The sequence below is a fragment of the Ixodes scapularis genome, unplaced genomic scaffold (assembly GCF_016920785.2).
Source record: "Ixodes scapularis isolate PalLabHiFi unplaced genomic scaffold, ASM1692078v2 PGA_scaffold10__122_contigs__length_95168666, whole genome shotgun sequence".
NCBI classification, from domain to species: Eukaryota; Metazoa; Arthropoda; class Arachnida; order Ixodida; family Ixodidae; genus Ixodes; species Ixodes scapularis.
The window spans coordinates 59,264,861-59,283,527 of NW_024609836.1; the positions used below are offsets into that span (position 1 = coordinate 59,264,861).

General features: G+C 46.0%; 2 protein-coding genes across 3 annotated transcripts in view; one reads left to right on the forward strand and one right to left on the reverse strand.

Moving 5' to 3' along the window:
• The first annotated feature begins 40 nt into the window (after positions 1-40).
• On the forward strand, positions 41-8,152 carry LOC8033279 (DNA replication complex GINS protein PSF1). The gene is made up of 7 exons (XM_029989064.2): positions 41-292; positions 369-433; positions 1,500-1,595; positions 1,842-1,932; positions 5,157-5,273; positions 7,659-7,733; positions 8,052-8,152. Exons 1-7 carry the CDS (start codon positions 215-217, stop codon positions 8,118-8,120), a joined length of 591 nt encoding a protein of 196 aa, XP_029844924.1. The 5' UTR covers positions 41-214; the 3' UTR covers positions 8,121-8,152.
• A 3,706-nt stretch (positions 8,153-11,858) lies between these two features.
• The window catches only part of LOC8033297 (mitogen-activated protein kinase-binding protein 1), a 39,394-nt gene continuing 32,585 nt past the window's right edge, over positions 11,859-18,667 (reverse strand). For both annotated transcript variants that reach the window (XM_040505045.2, XM_040505046.2), the window contains 3 exons: positions 16,623-16,946; positions 15,414-15,731; positions 11,859-13,084 (listed from right to left, as the gene is read on the reverse strand). In XM_040505045.2, the coding sequence (XP_040360979.2) occupies positions 12,938-13,084; positions 15,414-15,731; positions 16,623-16,946 (789 nt within the window). In that variant the 3' untranslated portion in view covers positions 11,859-12,937. The remainder of the gene's footprint in view (positions 13,085-15,413; positions 15,732-16,622; positions 16,947-18,667) is intronic.

Sequence of the window (18,667 nt, forward strand, 5' to 3'; positions counted from 1 at the left end):
ACCTACTTTCTAACATAAATATATGTCAGTAATAAAATATAAACAATTATTACGAAGCAAATACTATTTTTGGTGTGTTCAATAGTTTCACCTTTCGCGCATCTCGCTTTTTGTTTACTTACTTCCCGCCATTTTTTCGAATGCGCACAAGTTAGAATACTGCAATACTAGACTTCTTTTAAAGGTTGGTTTCTGCATCAAATCATCGTCAACGATGTCTCTGTGGGTCGACAAGGCGCTCGAACTCGTCAAGGAGATCAAAAGGTCGCCAAATCACCTGCAACCGCTGAAAGTAAGCATAGCTCCGCGAACGATGCATTGGCGACGTTGCCCTTGACAAACTTCCCCACTTCCAAACTTCCTTTCAGGAAGAAACAATGCGAGAGATTCTCAAGAACATGCACTTCTTGTTTGCCGAAAATCAGCGAGACGTGTGAGTTGCGAAGTCTCGCGCTTTCGGTCTTTGGACTTGGCTCCGAGCACATTCTTACGGAGTTGCTGCTCGGACCAAATAAGCATGACATTGGATAGGGACCAGGGATGGCAGTATTTCAAATACAAGTATTTGAAATACGTATTTTAAATACAAGTATTTGAAATACGTATTTCAAATACTTTGTGTATTTTGCATTTGTATTTAATTACAAATTGGATAATGTATTTGACGTGTGTATTTAGATACTAAAAGGTGGGTATTTCAAATACAATTGTAATTAAATACAATTTTGTGGGCAAAAATACATCCCTCAGATTTATTGTCACTGTCCAGAACAGGAAGAAAACTATGTTCAGCCCCGAATGCAATGTCTCTCAATCAAGCACAAGTGTTTAGTGACTTTGTGATTACGGTGCTAGTCCAGGGCAAGAATAGTGGCAAAATCGGCGTTCACAGGCAGCCTGGCTAAATAAGTGCCTGTGACAACTTGTGATGCTTTCCAGCCTGACTTTCATCCATATTTTTACCTGGAACATTCTAAATGCGCGGGTTGTCCAGTTTTTCGTAATTGGTGCGAGTTGCAACAATAAAAAATTCTTTAGCTAGTGCTGCGCGTCTTGGTCGTTTCGGTTCTTTGTTGGTCTATACCAAAATGTAATCGACAAAAAAAAAAAAGCTGCTTGAAGCTGTGTACTTTTTTCACCTATTACGTCCAAGCTGAATACATTTTTTGGTGATTACATTTATATTACGTTACTAGAGCCTCGCACACTAACTCCCGAGTATGCGATGCAAAATTAAAATGAGATACCCAGAAACCCGTTGCAGGTGCCCTGAAGTTGCTGACGCAAATTTTGAGAAATGTGTTTGGAAAAGTATTTGGAGGAGACCAAATACATTGGGTTGTATTTGTATTTTGTATTTAAATGCTTTTTTGGAAGTGTAATTAGATTTGTAATTAAATACATTATTGAGGAAGTATTTTGTATTTGTATTTAAATACATATTTGCATGTATTTTGCCCATCCCTGATAGGGATAAACGGATGTTGACCTCTTTCCAGAGAATCCTCAGCGAATACGGACGTTGAACTTCACACTACGGTTCACGTCAGGCACGTTGCTCTGACGCAAATGAAGAGATGCTTGCTTGCATACCTGTGAGTGTCACCCCCCACCTTTTCCCGTTTTCTAACGAGTTTCATTCAAAACAAACTAGTTTCTTTTGAATGAATCTCGCCCCCGCCCCAAAGCCCTTTGCTTGCCATGATTAATGTTTTCCTTCTCACCACTTGCCCTCTCTACAGAGTATTGGAGGGCTTTCTGGGGGGAGCTTGGCCTTCTTTTGTTAACCTGCAACAGGCTATGAGCTCGTAAATTCAATTTTTTTGCTTCGGCGTGTGCAGATTTCATCGCCTCCAGTGCATCAAGGAAATGCGCTGGTCCTTTGGCAGTGTCCTGTCACCCGATCTCAAAGCCTCGATGTCTGAGCAAGAGGTATTTATTAACATTTATACTAGTATATATCAGGGTGTCGAACCAGAACCAAACCGGAACCGAACCGGTATTTTTTCCGGAACTGAACCCGAACCCGAACCGTTATATTGTTATCGCGATGAACCCGAACCGGAACTGAACCGGAAAAAAAATAATGGTTACCGGCTCATGTCAAAACGGTTCGGCCACGCGCTGTTGACAATGAATGTGCTATCAATGCCATTTGTTTTTTAAGTGCCGTCAACTGACACACACCTCGCTTACATATTTTTCTTCTCCACTCAGTCTTAGGAATATAAACGCTGCATCCATGAATCTTGACATAGGAACCAGTATTGCGCTGGTCGCGGCTTGCACGGAAGAAAAAAATGGAAAAAAACTGTGCAAAAAAAAAAAAATCGCGTCACGGGATTTTATTTTTCTACAATCTCGTAAATCCTAAATGCTGCTGTGTGCTCATTTCATAACACGTTTCTAGAACGCGCGAGTTCTTGAAGCTTGCTTCCATCGGAATGAGAAAAGAAAAGGCTGTGGAGTTTGATGATGATGCATCCGGTTTCGTATAGGCACTTAGAAGCTAACATATTTGTGAGACAGCGAGCTCTTCTATGTTAATATTTATCCTATTACGTCCTTCTGGCGTTGCGTTCGGTGAAGTGCTTTTCATATTCCGTATCTTGTTTAATGAAAACTTCTTTAAGAGCCTAATTTGAGTTACCGAAGGCTAGTTCAAATAAAGAAAGCTGTATTTTCTCCCCACTGTTCCTTCAATTGCTTACACGCCGAGGTGGCGGGATAGTTAGCGCGTTCTACTTGTAAGTGGGTTTGTAAGGAGGTCGCGGATTTTACAGCTACTGCGTCGGACCCAATTAGATGAAGTCCGAATGCGTAAACGTCGGTGAGGTAACCTTTGAGTGCACATAAAGAAACCATTCCTGGTGGAAATCCCTGAGCCTTACACTACGATGTATCCCGTTTCGTATGTGCTGATTTCAGATGTTTTATTTGTAATTTATTTTCATGTTGCAATTTGTCATTTATAATTTCCGAACCGGTTCGCGAACCGGTTCAGCGCACCAAACCGGTTCGCGGATCGAATTAATCGAACCGGAACTGAACCGGAACAAAATAAATTTACCTGAACCTGAACCGTAACCAAACCCGTATTTTTTTCGGTCGACACTCTGGTATATATCTTTTTTTTTTTTTTAATTTTTATATATGCTCTTTTTATCATGAGACTGACGATTATGATTTGGTATGCAAAGACTCTGTTCAACAGTAAGCTATCAACACGCTCGCGACATCTTCAGATTCATTTTGGTGCCTCCCAATTTTGCCGCCAGCTGTTCTTGTGGATAGTTTCAGCAGTTACAAAGACAAGATCCTAATTCCTTCCTTCAAAAGCCACAACTTGTTAGCGACCCAGTTGTTTAGATATTCAAGGTTAGCACGGAAGGGTTTGTTCACCCAGTCACAACAATATGGCAATTGGGTTTGTTTTAATTTTATTACTCTGAAACTTGTTAGGCGGGTCCAGAAGGAAGCATCTCGCAATCAAAGCACGAAACTGCATAGCAGGAGGATAAAGACAGGAGTAAAATGCGGAAAATCGTAAGCGCCGTCATTGCTGGTCTCGAGGGAAAGACTGAGAAAGGGAGCGACAGGAAAGCGGGGAAAGAAAGCTAGGCTTGTTGGTTTCACCACAACAAGTTGAAGTCCTTCAAGTGCTCGTCGACTTTATTTTTGTACTATGCACAATGCCGGTATTTTTGTGCGAAATAAAGCTAGAACACTAGATACAAACCTTAGAAGTGATGTTTTGCTGCTTCGTGTTTTTCAGCGTCACCACCAATATGGTCCCATTGGGACTACCAATGTCCGCATTTACGCCCCACCGATCCAAAGTGGCCGAAATGCATGGGACCTTTCCCTCTAGATTATTATATCAGCTCTATGCTGCGAAAGGAACTCCGGAAGTATAGGGTGGTCCAAGTCACCAGGCTCAATCTAAAATAGACCGTAAAAATCTATGCCTGCACGTAGCCTTCTAAACTTTTCAACCAATGGTATATTTCACAGGTTGGTTTTTCCTTGTAAAATTACAAAGCGTAGTTCTCTTTTAGTAGAAAATAGGGCCAAGAAACTTGCCAGGGTCTACGGCGGGCAGCGACCCAGACGACCAAGTCCAGTAGTGAGGTGTGTTTGGCATTCATATTGATAGATGGCGTCGGGAGCAGCGTCTGAAGGTGCAGCCGACCAGCAAAAGAAAGCGGACGACACGCAGACAAAATCAGTTGGCAGCAAAAGCGCCGCCGTTATGCAGATGCTTTTATTGTCCGCATTTATTTTTTAACCGAAGGTACATTTCAAAAAGATTATGCTTATTTTAATAAACCATGGTCGTCGTGAGCCGTCGCAATGAGGAGGTAGTGCCATCTATCAACAGGAACTCCAAACACACCCCGCTACTGGACCCGTGTAGTCTGCGTCACTGCCCGTCGTAGACCCTCGCAAGATTCTTGGCCTTATTTCTTGCAGAGAGCTACGCTTTGCAATTTTACAAGAAAAAACCGACCTGTCAAATACACCTCTGACGAAAAGTTTAGATTGCTACGTGCAGGCGTTGATTTTTATGGTCCATTTTAGATAGAGCCTGGCGACTTGGACCACCCTATATTTGTTTTCAAATGTCTTGGGGGGGATCTTAAACATGCACAAGATGCTTTTTTACTTAGTCTTTTATGATATGTTAATGTGGTCTATCTGCTTAAGGGTTCTATAACTTCACAAATTATTGGTACTACATAAGGCACAACTCGATTTCCTAGGTGCCGAGGACAAGCGGCCTCCATGTAGCCTTGAAGAGATGTACCACATAGTTGGCAGAGGAGCTTTCGATGCAGACCAAACAAGTTCACGACACTCTGCTAACGCTTTCCTCCTCGTATTTTTCTCTACATTTCTTCTCGTTGAAAAACTCACTTTGAGCATATATTTTTTTTATATTGAAGCGGAGAATCTGCCTCAATGATTGGCTATGTCTTAAAATCCTTGGAGGCTATAAAATGCTGTTAAAAAAGCTCTTTAGCATGTCCCTAAGATGTAGACCCACTGCCACTTCGGCATTACCGCTTCTATCAAAAGTTCAGCTCAAACAGGAATTGCGCCAGTCTGAAAGTGGAAGCTCTGTACTATGTCTGAAAGTTTGACCCCCCTTGCAGCAACAATGGTTCCAGAGGTACAGCAGCAATCTCGCCGACTACATGTCGTCCATCGGCGGCGGCGTGGGCCTCGACCTGATGAAGTACAGGAACCCCCCGAAATCCTTGTACATTCAGGTAGGAAGGATCCGCCAAGCGCTACTAGGGTGCCTGGAACGCAGCTTCGACCGTTGTGCTTACTGCTTCCTCATTTGTGGTCCCTCGATTTCGGCCGCATCATGCTATAAGTGCTACGCAGTCGCCCGTCGCAGTCACGACGGTGGCGCAGCAACAGAAACGGATGTGGCAGATGCTTTTTCTGCTGCAGATAGCTATCCTGACATCACCATCATCATCGTAAACTTTATTAATCGATGAAGTGAAAGGACCTTGTGGTCTCTGGTCGGTGCCAGAGACCACAAAGCTCCGTTGGCCACCCAGATTCGGCGAACTCGCTCAACCGGTCGCTTTTGGTCATGGAGCTCCGTGCCGGATAGGGCCGCCTCCCAGGTGGAAAAGTAGGGGCAAGAAATGAGGGTGATACCCTCACCGAGGGGGTGGGGGCATTCTCAGATGGAGTGGTACACGTTGGGGTGATCGCTGCCACATCCCGGACAGGTGCCTGGGTAGCGGTTGGGGAACCAGCGATGTCGCTGATGGAGGTTAGGGAACGTAAACGGGTTGTACGGTAGTATTCTGTTACCAGGTGGTAGGTGTTAAGGCGTGTGTCGGTTGGGGTGCTGAGGGACTAAGAGTCCGCGGTTGCGTTAGGCTCTGGGTCCCGCTGTATCCTGATCCCATCCGACAAAGCTCGGTGCCGCTGGACGTCGCAATCCTGTCAGGATTGCGACGTCCAGCGGCACGACTCGCTAGATCATGCGTCATCATTTGTTGCCATCTCAGGACTACTGTTGATGCTTGGGCATTGTAAGACGCTAAACACACCAATCAAAGACATGTCCAGACACCATATAGCAGTTCTGCAGCCGCTTGGCCCTCCTTCCCCGCACTGATTGCAGCCTGTCACTTCAGCGCTGATGCAGTGGAGCAGTGTGTGAAGCGGACGTTTACATTCTTGGCTGCTTCGGGGCGGATTCTATAAGGGTGCCACTGCACCGCGACGAGGGACACTCGAAATATCCCAGCTCGGGGTATTCCATGTGCTTCTAAGAGCTCCGCATTGGGAGACGCTTTCATTGTCATTGGCTACCCTTTGTGCTTTTGAGTGACAAATTATTTTAAAAATGTATGAAACTCTTATTTGCGTTGTAATGTTTAAAGAAAATTGCTCATTCTGTTCATAGCACGTTTTCTCCACACGTGCGACACATTTATTGTAGGTTTGCCTACTGTAGAATATGGCGCATCTGTCCATTCCACATTAAGCGCCCATTCTCAAATTTGCAAGATCGGAGAAAATACACACAGTACATTCATATGTAAAATTGATGACCGAACAAGTGTCCATCCCCCATTTTTTCTCAATAGACCCTTTCTGGAATTCAGTGCCATCTGGTGACTCAAATGGCAGTTTATCTTTTACTGTACTAATGGCGGCAATGAACCTGTGGCCTGCAGTATTTTATGGTCAACGATAAACGATAATGTGCACTTCAGTGCAATTCTTTTTCAATCTCTTTTAGTGTCGATGGCGAAACAAATGCAGCTGGTCGGATTGAAGCGCCAACCCACATAGACGCCTTGATAGAGTTCTATTCATCAAGGGGCTTCGAAGCCGTGCGAGTGCTTCTCACAGATTGACTGGTACTGAGTTAGAAATGAACGCTTACGCAGCTCAAGCACCCAATTCCTGCTTCACGTCGCGCTAACATCTAAAATGTATAGGCCTCGAATCATCTGCTTAGGAGCATCTTCAACTTCTTCCTTCATCAGTACATAGAAGGCTGCCATTAGTATAGCACATATGCAATTTTCAGATGATAGTGATCAAAGCGGCCACACTGAATTCCGGAAAGGGTCTATTATCTTTAAATTTTGAGTGGGCGCTTGCTTGGTATTTTACAGTAGATTCACCGAGTCGCCAACGAAGAAATCTCTGCCCGTTTTTATAGCACATAGTTGACGATACGTGGTTTTTCTCCAAATCTTAAACGTGGCGGGCGACGTGGGCCCAATGCACCGGCATCACCACCTGAACAAAAAAAAAAAAAAGAAAGTTTTGAATCTCTGTTTAGTAGTGTCTATGGGAAATGACATAACTGAAGTGATCTAATGATGCTGGTTTTGAGAGTGGTAAAAGTCTGGTAGCAATGTGGACAACCTGCTGATCCCTGAAGTCAGCAGTAGACTGCACTTTGTGCAAAACAAGGGGCCACAGTGCTGCCTTAAAGTATCATAGTCAATGGTTTCCTCAGACTACTTCTACTGGCTTCTTGCTGTGTAAGGCTCAGCTTCCCTACAAACGCTCCTGCAAAATGCACCCCCCCCCCCCCCCCCCCTCACCACCGAAACATTAACCTGCAACCAGCGTGCATGACACCATTCAATTCTTGTTTTGCGAAGGTACGGTGCCTGGAGGACTATGGGGACTTTGAAACAGAGGATGGCACCTGCATCGTCCTGACAAAAAACAGCACCGTAAGTCTGTGGAAAAACAATTCTCAAATAAACACTGCAAAAAAAAAAAAAAAAAAGTTTTGCTCTAGTGAAGTTGAATTACGAAATCTTTTCTAAAATGGACGTAACTCCAAGTTTATTTGAAGAGCGCTTTTTCTTTTTGTCAGAATTTTTTTGGTTAGTGCATTAGAGAGAAAGGTAATTGAGAAGTGTTTACTTGCAATGTGGCAGAGCACTTTGGAGGTATGCCATTTGGGCAAAACAAATTTTTGGTTGTGGTTAACCTTTCGAATTGCTCGAGTGTTGAGATTTAACGTGTTCCACTTCTTTCTTTTCTAGCACTTTCTGGAACGATCTCAGTGTGAAAAGCTTATTCATCAGGGCATCTTGCAGCATGTAACAACGTAAATGAAACTTACAATAAAATGTTTGTACAGAAAGACCATCTCCAGTGCAGTTGACATGTCTAGAAAAAGCAATTTAAAACCATAACATGAAACCTTTTATATTTACTAATCCCTATGCAGTTTGTAAAAATGCAAAAGATGACCCCTTCCAAACTTGTATGGTAGGGTAATGCGAGGCAAAATGGGACCAAAATTTGCAAATGAACGCTGTATTTTTATTTTTATTGCCAATGAAGAAAAAACTGTACAAAAATCTTCTTTGGCATCTAGGTCAGTAAAAAAAACTAAGCTCTAGATCCATCCGGTTTCGGCTTCACTGCGCTCCATCGGGAGTAGAAAACTAGGTGTCGTCTGGCTCGGCTTTTCGCGCGGCTTCAAAGCTGGGAGCCATCAGATTGTGGCTTCACTTGGAGAAAGGTGGTTAGGTGCAGTTTGACGGCGGCTTCGAGCTGATGACATTTTCTCGATCCATGGGACAGTTAATGCTTTCGAATTAAAATAAACACGGCTCGGTTCTCGCACTTGGAACGCTTGAGGAACACTCCGGGGTTCCCACGTGATCTTTGCGAGCCCACTATTCGCACGCGGTGCACTGGTATCAACACAGGACGGGGCACTGCTTTGCTCCATACTTTGCACACCAGGCACTGCCAGTCGCGTTGTCACTCGTCGTGCAGTTTGCAGAACGCTTCAGATTTACCAGCTTACTCAGTTAGCGAGGAGTCTGCAGAAAGCCCCTCCATCGTAGATTTTCCTGCTCGGTTCCATTTGTTTCACAGTGGCTGGAAACTTTCCTTTGCACATCCTTGCGAGCGAGCCCGACCAGGGAACTTCTCGATACACGCAATATGCTAAACAAAGTTATTTTCGCTGGTCTGAAAGAGTGTTGTTTAGATTGAGTTTACTTTTTCAAAGCGCTTATTCTGGATCCCTCGTGTTTTCTTGCGTGCTTTTGTATTGCATTCTTGGGTGCCCTGAAGGCTTTGACTGCACCATAAATAGACAGATTCTGCTGGTGCACACTTTCCAAGTACTAGAGATGTCGCGAAATTTTTCCAAACCCAAGGTTCGAAAAGCTCGAGAAGTTTTGCTTTGTCAAACGTCTGCATTTATAAATTGTATCATTTCAAAATTCCAAACTTCTTATATTCAGTTATTTCAAACTTATTGCATTAAGAAAATCACGAATTGCGAACTTACCAAATCTAAAATATTGACGCTTTTTGAACTTCTAAATCTGTAATCTTGAATAATTCGAGGAATTGCTAATCTCATCATGGTTCAAAATATTGCGCCGAAGCTTTTATACATTGTTCCAAGATGGAGCCACCACACGAGTTTTTGCCCATCTTGCCTTTTGTTGGCGAGCCCCGACCGGCGACCGCCCCGACTTCGTTGCTGCGTGTCGCTTCGTGCCTAGAGTTTAGTTTCGCTTCGCAACACTTCGCAAACTTTTGGTTCGGCGAAGATCCAACAATCAAGCATGGAGCAGGCTGACGTACATGCAGCAGAAGCAGACTCTCAAGATAATGAATCATTCCTCTACAGAGTTGTCTTCGGTGACTGAAGTGACACGTATTTAGGGGAGATCTGTAATGACTATTGTTTAGTTTTGTGCGTTTTTCTTGTCATTTCTTGAGAAAGCTGCCTTCAGAAAGTGAATATCTCACAACTTAATGACATGCTTTACCTGTAATGGTTTTAAATCTTAACAAAAATATTTTCAAGAATTTAAAAAAAAATTGCACAAAGTTTGCCTATAAATAATTTTCTTTTGCAGTTCCACACACCCAAGAATGTGAACCCTGCAAGAGCTTTAAAAATACAGTATATACATGCAAACAAATCTAACCACAAAGGAGGAAAATTTTGTAGGTTAAAATGCCTGGCAATTCGACCGAACTAATCGGCCCAAACGTTACCACTTTGTTGAAAACTTTAAAGGGAAGAAAATTTTAAAAGCTCGCAATTAAGATGCCCGGTTCTTTGGCAGGAACTTCGGGGTTGCCTTGCAGCCGACCCTTCCGCGCCCAGCTCTCAAGACTACACCCAACAGAAGCTCTTTATTAGCTACAGCGGCCCCACTTTTGTCGCCCTTCTGTGCCCCTTTGCGTGGTTGGACCGGTATCCTGCTCTGCAGGTTCCTTTCTCCCTGTTGGTCTCTCCTGGGTCGTTTTCTTGGTGGTGCCCAGTTTTCTCTCAGTTGAGTTCCCAATTGGATTTATAATGAAATTTCCACTTGATCAAAAGATCCAATTAATTTATTTTAAATTGTCTTTAAATCGGGCGGCCCTATACAAGCGGTATCGATCGAGAATCGTAATTTTCCTTCTTTTAACTTCCTCACCTTATATTGTCAGTTTCTCCTTTCGGAGAGCCTACACTTTTTCTCTCATTTCACCGAGGTTCCGGTTATAACCATAACTTGCAAAAAGTTTCTCTTAATTAGTAAGTACCCTGTCGCAGATACTTCATAGTTTACACAAAAGTGTTTTGTATACTTGTAAATACCTCATAGTTTATACAGAACAACGTTTCGAATTGATAATCATAAACAACAAATGTACAAAACATTTGCCCCTTCTGGAAGTTTCATCTGGAGCAAATGGGCACTTAAGTGGAACAGGGCAATTGGAACGACAATCCATGTAGCGCCTATGGGTTCGAGATTAAAAAAAGTTTAAAAATGAAGAGAAATGGCGTTTCACATCTAATCTCCAATCCACTGAAGAATTTGATTGTTCAAGAAAGAAAATTGTGGTGGCTTAGCTCGGCTGTGCCAGGATATACGTAGCGCGAGCTTATGCGCACAAAATGAGAGGTGCTATCAAGCGGCTCCGGTGCAGCGTCAGACTTGGCTACTGCGCAACGGAGGCGCACAGCTGGGCACGCGGCGGCACCAGTGCGTTTGCCGCAGCTATGACGTCACTCCTCTGAAATGCGCAGAACGGCGAGGCGCGTGCAACGGCGGCGGCGTCTCTGGCGCGCCAGCTGTGCGCCGTGTGACATCACTGCTCCTCGCACTTGCACAGCACGGCTCTTTGGGAGCCACGTGGAACTGCTGAACCTCTGCCAGTGTAGCTCATGCTACAATATGTGGAATGTCAACTGGAACCTATGTGGAACCAGGATAAAAGTCTAGGACGATGAGGCACTCTGAATTCCTTTGGGCCTTTTGTCGGCGGGCCCTCTAGGCCCCGCAATCGCAGCTCCCTTGATTGCATGGTCTTTTTCGGCACCCTTGTTCCTCAATGAACTCCGTTGCATATTGGGATGATTGTGTTGCCACACCATTGACGAACCTGGTATGGCGATCACCTTTGTTTGCAGCAATTGTCCAGACCGCGTGAAGGCCTAAATAAAGGAGCCACAGTTTTTCTTGCAAGTTTTTTTTTTTTAATTAATATTCCTTGTGAAGATAAAGTGCCTGTACATGAAGACAGCAGTGTCTCTGGTACAGTAAATCGGTAAAACAATTTAAAACCACACTGTGAAACCCTCAGTTTTCATTAATTGCCAGGTGAACCGTGGAATGTGGTTTGCAAAGGGCAGACACCCAGACTTGCCCCACAAGTGGCAAATCTCAATATCTGCCAATGGCAAACGACTGGGAAGGCAAAAGCAAAGGGTACCACCAAAGTATCTGACAAAAAAAACACATGCACAAACAAAAACACATGAACTGTGGTAAATCGTGGGCGGTGTTAAAAATCCAAATAAACAAAACCGTCTGACAAAGAAAAAAAAAAAGGAATGTGGTAATTCTCCCAAAAGAATTAACATGCACACGGACGAGGAATGACGATCCAGAAAAACGTCTCCGAGAAGTAATTCCATGCTCCGTTCGTTGTTTCGAAGACTGAGCACTTGATTTGGCACCTGAGTACCCCAATTAGTAGAAGAGGCCTAGGGAAGACTTGGGGGGAAGAAAAAAAAAAGGTTTCGTAATAAAGGTTACGAGAAACAGTCTAGCGCCGCGTTTCTAGAAGCCCCCCCCCTGAAATTTTTCACTTCCTCTAAACTCGCGGCAGACAACAACTTCGACGTTTGGCACCCTCACCCTACGTTATATAAATACGAAGCCCGTTAGCATAAGGGTGGAAAGAAGTGCACTTTGGCTGGTGAGCTTGCGGACCCTCTTTGTTAAAACACAACGGCACGCGGGGAAAAAAACGCTATACTACAGTCTTTGCTCTAAAACGACAAAGTGTGTGTATCGTATGTACAATGCTGGACGAAACGCCGCAAACGGGTGCGAATTCCCCCAAAAAACATCACCGGACCGCGCTCCCTCGGAATGCTGCAATCTCTGCGCCTGCCGAAACTCTGAAGCCCCGCCAAAAAGACGGCGCGGGTCTCCGCGAGACGCAAAGTGAACCACCGGTTATTTACAGAACAAGGTGAACGTCGACGCGCGTCAAAAGAACGGCAAAGGCACCGGTGGCGGAAGCGGTTCCTGGCACGTCGCGAGAGTCTAAAAAGCTCGCCGACGCTGCGCGTTTAGAATCCGGAACAAAACTAACATTAGACCTTCCATGCGCCGTGGAAAGCGTAGTTATGTCGTCGCCACGCTGGAGGGTTAGCTATTTGCAAAGTTTTCACTGCAGCTTAGGAGCAAGTCTCCGACCGGAGCGGAGACGCGCTCCGAGCTCCATAGTTTAAGCCTACAACTATAAAAATGCGTGAGCTTTGCAACGAATCTCTCGACCAGGAAGGTCATAGTTCTGGCGGTCCGCCGAAAACCGGATGCGGGCAAATCGGAGCGGGTGCCCGGAAAACGAGGACGACCCGGATTTCGGAATGTTCGACAGACGCGCGTCACTGTCCGTCCGACTTGTCCGTCGTCTTGGCTTGGTTGATCTGCTCCTTGACCATCTTCATCAGCTGCTCCGAGTACTGCTGCAGCAAGGCGTTGAGGTCTGAGCTCGACTGCGACATCTGGTCTCCCTTGCGGCCCAGAGGATGCTGTTTGTTAGACGCCGAAAAAAAAAAAGAAAGAGGGAACGGTGCAATGAAAAGAGGGAACGGTGCAAGCCGGTTCGAGGACCCGCGTCCCGGGGTTCGATACTTTCTACTGCATGGACCGGACGCATTCGTTTCAAATAAATAGCAAGGGTCATTTTTGCAAGTTTCGAACGCCGTAATTTAAGCTCGAAGTGAGGCTAGGTGACTTTGCGAAGTTTAATTCTAGGTTTAAACCGTGGTTACAATTTGGAGGCCAAACACTAACCCTTTGAAAGCTGGTTCACACATTGAGTGCGACCAACTGTGTCGCATACGACAAGAGCACGCACCGACACCATCTATCGGGAGCTCTAGAGCCCCCCCACCTCCGACTATACACCTTTCCAAAAAAACGCTCCTAGGCCGCCGCCACGTTGCTGATACTAATGCGGCTGGTGCGACTCTCGCACCCTCTATCAGCTAGAAATTCCCTGCCACTCCCTTGGACACATTGCTGATGCTGATGCGGCTGGAGCGACCCTCTCACTTCGCACTTCCGTGCGATTCCCTACTACCAGTGTTTTGCGGTTTTGCATTCCACGTTTTCTTGCCCCTCTCGAAAGTTTCCACATACATTTTCTGATGCGTGCTGTGTAGCCTTTCTGTGTTATCTTCCACTGTAAGAAATAGGGCTTCTTTCTAATAGGGATCTTTCTCAAATAAATGTATTCAGATAATGCTGCATCGTGTGGTACATACAATATCTTGTTAGAATGTTAACACTCACTAAATTGTATGTCCGCGTCCTCTCCATCGGTAAAAACGCTATTTGTGAGCGTGAAAAATGCATGCCTTTCGGCTATCTTTTGTTGCAAGTTATTTTCGACAGCCAAGCGCTTTCTCGTTTGACAAGCGGCTAATCGGGCGACACCGTTAAAACATCGTGAAAAAAAAAACAACACAACAACTAACATTCCAGTTTCATTCGTTCTGTCGTGCACATACCCAACAGAAATAGTTTACAGGTTTTTTGTTTTTTTTAAATGTGGTGCAAATGCTTTCTCAATGTCCCCAGGAAAATACACACACCATGAAACACAAAATATAGCAGGAAAACACGAGAATTTAGCCGCCAGCAGTGTTTGAAACTGCGCCTACACAGGCTCCGCCTATGAAAACCACAATCCATTTGGTTAGGGTTAGCAGGGACGCCAGTGAGGATCTAGCCTCAAACCCCGTGACTGGGCTAGAAAACGGTTTGTTGCCCCTGGGGTCGAGTGTTTCTTGGAAAGGTATTAGTACACACAGTGTGCGCGCCACTTCCGACCGCCATGACGGGGGCACAGAAAAACTTCTGGTTCTCCTATGTTTACTTTGTGTTTAAGTGGGTGCGTCATGACTCTTTGCTCACAAGCGAGCAATTCCGTGAGAGCTACGCTCTTGAAATGCCCCAGTGTCGCGCTTTTAAGTTGCCAACGTGTACAGTCACAAACAAAAAGTCACGAGTGAAGTTATTTCGATTTTCTCGAGATAAGGGATGCCACCGACGCCGCCGAGACTGGGCGATCAGAGGACGACTGTATCGGCAGGCTGTGCTAGCCCGCTTCAATGTGCCATCGACAAATGTCGCAACGCCACAAGCGCGAAAATGCGACGCCTCGACCGACCAATCTTCGTAGAACGATCTGTCATTACGCCACATACAAATGCAATGTGCACGGTGACCTAAGAAAGGAACCTTCAATACCAAAGCTAGCGAGTCAAACCACCAGAAAATTGTGCATTACAGAAACTCGCGTCGCACCAAAGGCAGCATAATAAAAAGCTTTCGGAAGATTGTCTCCTAAAACCAAGACTCGGCTTGACGACTCCTGTGGGGAAGCTCGGCGCGTATCTTTGGCACCCGGAGGAGGTTAATGCCCACTGCCGATGCCTTGCCGTTCACGAAATAGTTGAACGCATTTGGGGATTTGTAGGCTTTCAGTCGTTCTTAGGTATATGGCCCAGGCTAGCCGAATAGACAGTCCCAAAGATGCGCCCATGATACCTTCGGCAGATTTGTCATTTTCCCAAGGAACAAGTGTTCTTTCTTTTTACCCAAAGAATCGGAAAGGTATGTCAATAAGTGAAGTTTAAGAGGTATCGCAGTTAGCACTCCACAGTGAGAATTATTTCAAAGATACAGGGAATGCAAAAAATCGTAAAAATATGTAGTATGCACCTCAAAGTGTAACAGGGCTACCCGCCAGACGGTGCCAGTGTTTTCTCTCGCCACGAGCTGTTACAAGCAAACACGGTGCATGCGAGCCCACTCAAACGCAAACTGGCCGACCGGAAGAAGGACCCTCACCATCTGCTGCTGGAACATGTCTGCCGGAGAGGGCACCTGCAACGCAGCCGCCGCGGCACCGTTGTTGACGAACCTCCCCGCTGCGGGGTAGCGCTGGAACACGGCGGGCACCGCGGCGCCCGGGGAGCCCACGTCGCCCAGGCTGGGAGGGGGAGCCGTGGGCAGGGGAGGGGGCACCGAGGCTGGGCCGCTCCCACCCCAGGCTGGCATGGGCGGAGCGGCGGGCCTGAGGTTCTGCTGCGCCTGCACCACCCCCTGGGCCAGGGTGTTGGTCATGGCAGACTTGTCTGCCGGTGAGAGCTCCATGTCCATCGTCACCTGCGCCCGGCGGGAAAAACGTGGGCTTTTTCGGGCCAGTGAAGACCAGGACGCGGAATGAGTCCCGCACAAACCACCCAAAGCTAGACCGTTCTTCGCAGCTGACACCGAGACTACTGTGAAGCCCACTTTAATAGTGTATGTAATACAGTGCTCGTACATGAGGGGTTTCTCTTGCGCTCCCCGCTTTCCAGGGAAGTTTTACATGATCGAAGTGAAGTGGGCATAGGAATGAAAACTAAAGTGCCTCAGTTGGCTCTCGCATGAGCACTGCAGACTTAATCCAATTAAAAATAAATGTCCAGTAGAACAGAAAGAAACAAAAAAAATATTTGCTTAAACAAAGCAATGATTTGTAAAAGAAAGAAAAAAAATCCTGTGTAGATACTAAGCCAAGGGAGCAAGCCCAAAAATCGGCGGCTGTTTGAACTATCTGGTTATTGGTTCTGGTTCCAGCATGCTGTGCGTGCAGGACAGCTTAAGAAGTGTTCGAGGCCCCCTAGTGTCTAGTCATGCACGATCCACGGGTGTAAACTGGAGTCTGTCGGCATTTGTTTGCGGGTGTTAGCAGAGCGTTAGCAAGCACGCAATGCAATGCACGACAAACACACAACCTAAAAATGTTGGATTTCGCTGGGCAGGTGTGATGCTCCAAAATCGAGAGCCACAAGTCTATTGTGAAGTCCACCCTGGGTTACAACACGTTTCACGCAAGGATGAGCAAAACGGCCGTGCCGGTACAGTGCCCCGATCACATCATCGACCGGTGCGCTCAGGGCAACGAACGACACGGCGAAAGCTGGAGCATCGTGCCGTGGGACGTTCCGATCCGAGGGACCGCTTTTTGGGACGCGGTAAAAGCGCCAGCCGGGAACGACGAAGCAAACGCACCCTCTGAAAAATCTGGATGGCGTAGCGCGTGACCTTGGCCAGCTCATCGGCCACCCGGTCGCAGAGGTCTCGGGTGAGCGGGACGTGCAGGGGGTTGCCCGGCAGCGCCTGCTGCTGCGGCGCCCCGCCGGAGAAGCCGCGGGAGCCGTCCGAGTCCTGCTGCGGCGCGCCCCTGCCGCCGTTGTGCAGCACCATGGGCTCCACCATGGCCCGGGGACCCTCGTGGGGGGTGTTGCGGGAGCGCAGGAACGACGACTCCCCGGGAGAGCGGTCCTTGGAGGCGAAGGAGCGGCTGAGCGACACCCGCGCCCGGCTGGGCTCCACCTGTGACGGAGGCAGGGGAGAGGTTCGCAACGACCTCTCGACGCCTCGATCTTGTCGAGCTCTGACCGCGCTTCGTCCCACCCTACGATTGGCTACGGCCGAAGCGGCGGGTTCGATCTTGAGCCCTTCAGAAACCGTGCAGTACGTTGCTTTGTCCAACGAGCGATCCAGTGCATTGCTGCGCCACGCTTTGACATAAATATTCCGTTAATTATTTTGACGTGACGTCTCGCCCAAAGGGGTGTACGTAAGAAAACATTGTGCAACAAAAACAGACTAACTATAGGGCGGCTCGATGTGACACACTTCCGGCTCGGAATTCCAAACACCCTCTGAATGAGCCAGCTGTGGGTTGCGGCGACACGCTGACGGCGTTTCTTGTTAACGTGAGCGTCTTTGGCCATGTACACTCAACCACTCAAAAGTACTTATCTGCAACAATCTCCAAAATAAAATAACTTTCTATCTTTTTTCTTTCTTGTGTTTGTCGCAAAACATTTTTTGTTGTAGTGCAGATTCCGGAGACCGATCCTGATAGCAGGCAGTTGATCCTGGAGGCAGTAGTACAATGCCTGTCAGCCGGAACTCGGGGAGGCGCGAAGTCACATCGCCGCTGAAACACTACGATATACCTTTTTTGCATTTCTCCTACCATCGTCCAATAATCAATCGCTCGTGCCCATTCCAAAGACAAAATTCAACTCCAGTTTTAATCTGCATTTGTTTCGGTGGCCTGTGCGACCTTCGATTGAATACGCCTGTGTTGTGTCTTGACATTTGCTTCGTTCAGTTTCTTGTGTATCGTTGAGTGGTGCAAGTTTACCTCATGTTTAAACATTTGTTTTGTTCGAATAATATTGTGACTAACAAATAAATGCGTTCCATCTCATATTTGTGTTTCATTTAGTCTTGTGCGAATACTGGATTTTGAGTTTGAAGCGAATTCAAAGCAAATAGTGATTTTGGCCGAATATTTTTTATTTGAATATCGAACAGTTTTTCCATGCCTTTCACTACCAAATCATAATGCTTAGATGACAACCCAGCCAAACTTGTGAAGGTTGTTCCACTTGTTCATTTATAAGCTAAGTTTATCTATGTTTTTGAACTGTATCTTCATAAGGTCCGATGTCTTGGGATGGCAAGTAAACGACGGATTTGACATAAAATGAATCCTAGAAAGATGGCGAACTATACCCAATTGAGTGAATTTACAAATCTTGCTATATAAAATATTCCTTCTTTAATCTCAAGTTAAAAGAGAAAGAACCAAGCATGATGAATGCAGATTGTAAGGACATCTCTGCCTAACATAGTATACTCTTGCATATCAGTCAGTTTAATTTTGGAACTTTTACTACAATGTAGATATATACATTCACAAAGTTTCCATTTATTTTCAAACACAACCGGCATGCGTGCACCATCCTGCTGGATCTATGCTTTTCTTCCAAGCACGCAACTGCGATATTCATACTTTTCCAATTGTTTATCGCGGCAAGTTACCCTGTTGAGTGCGCTTCTTACTGAGTACCGGTGTAATGCAGAGAAGCAACATCCGCGGAGCTCGCTTTCGTGGGTATCGCTTCTCTGCAGTGCACTGGTGCTCGGTAAGAATCGCACTCAACGGGGCTAACCCGCCGCAATCAACACTTCGAAGAACGCAAATATTGTAGTTCTTCTTGAAGCAAATATCGAATTGTGAATTATTCGAAACTACT

Coding starts and splice junctions, on each gene's coding strand:
- LOC8033279 (XM_029989064.2), top strand. CDS start 215: ATGTCTCTGTGGGTCGACAAGGCGCTCGAACTCGTCAAGGAGATCAAA. Junction 1,596..1,841: donor AGATGCTTGCTTGCATACCT/GTGAGTGTCACC, acceptor CGGCGTGTGCAG/ATTTCATCGCCTCCAGTGCA. Junction 5,274..7,658: donor CGAAATCCTTGTACATTCAG/GTAGGAAGGATC, acceptor TGTTTTGCGAAG/GTACGGTGCCTGGAGGACTA.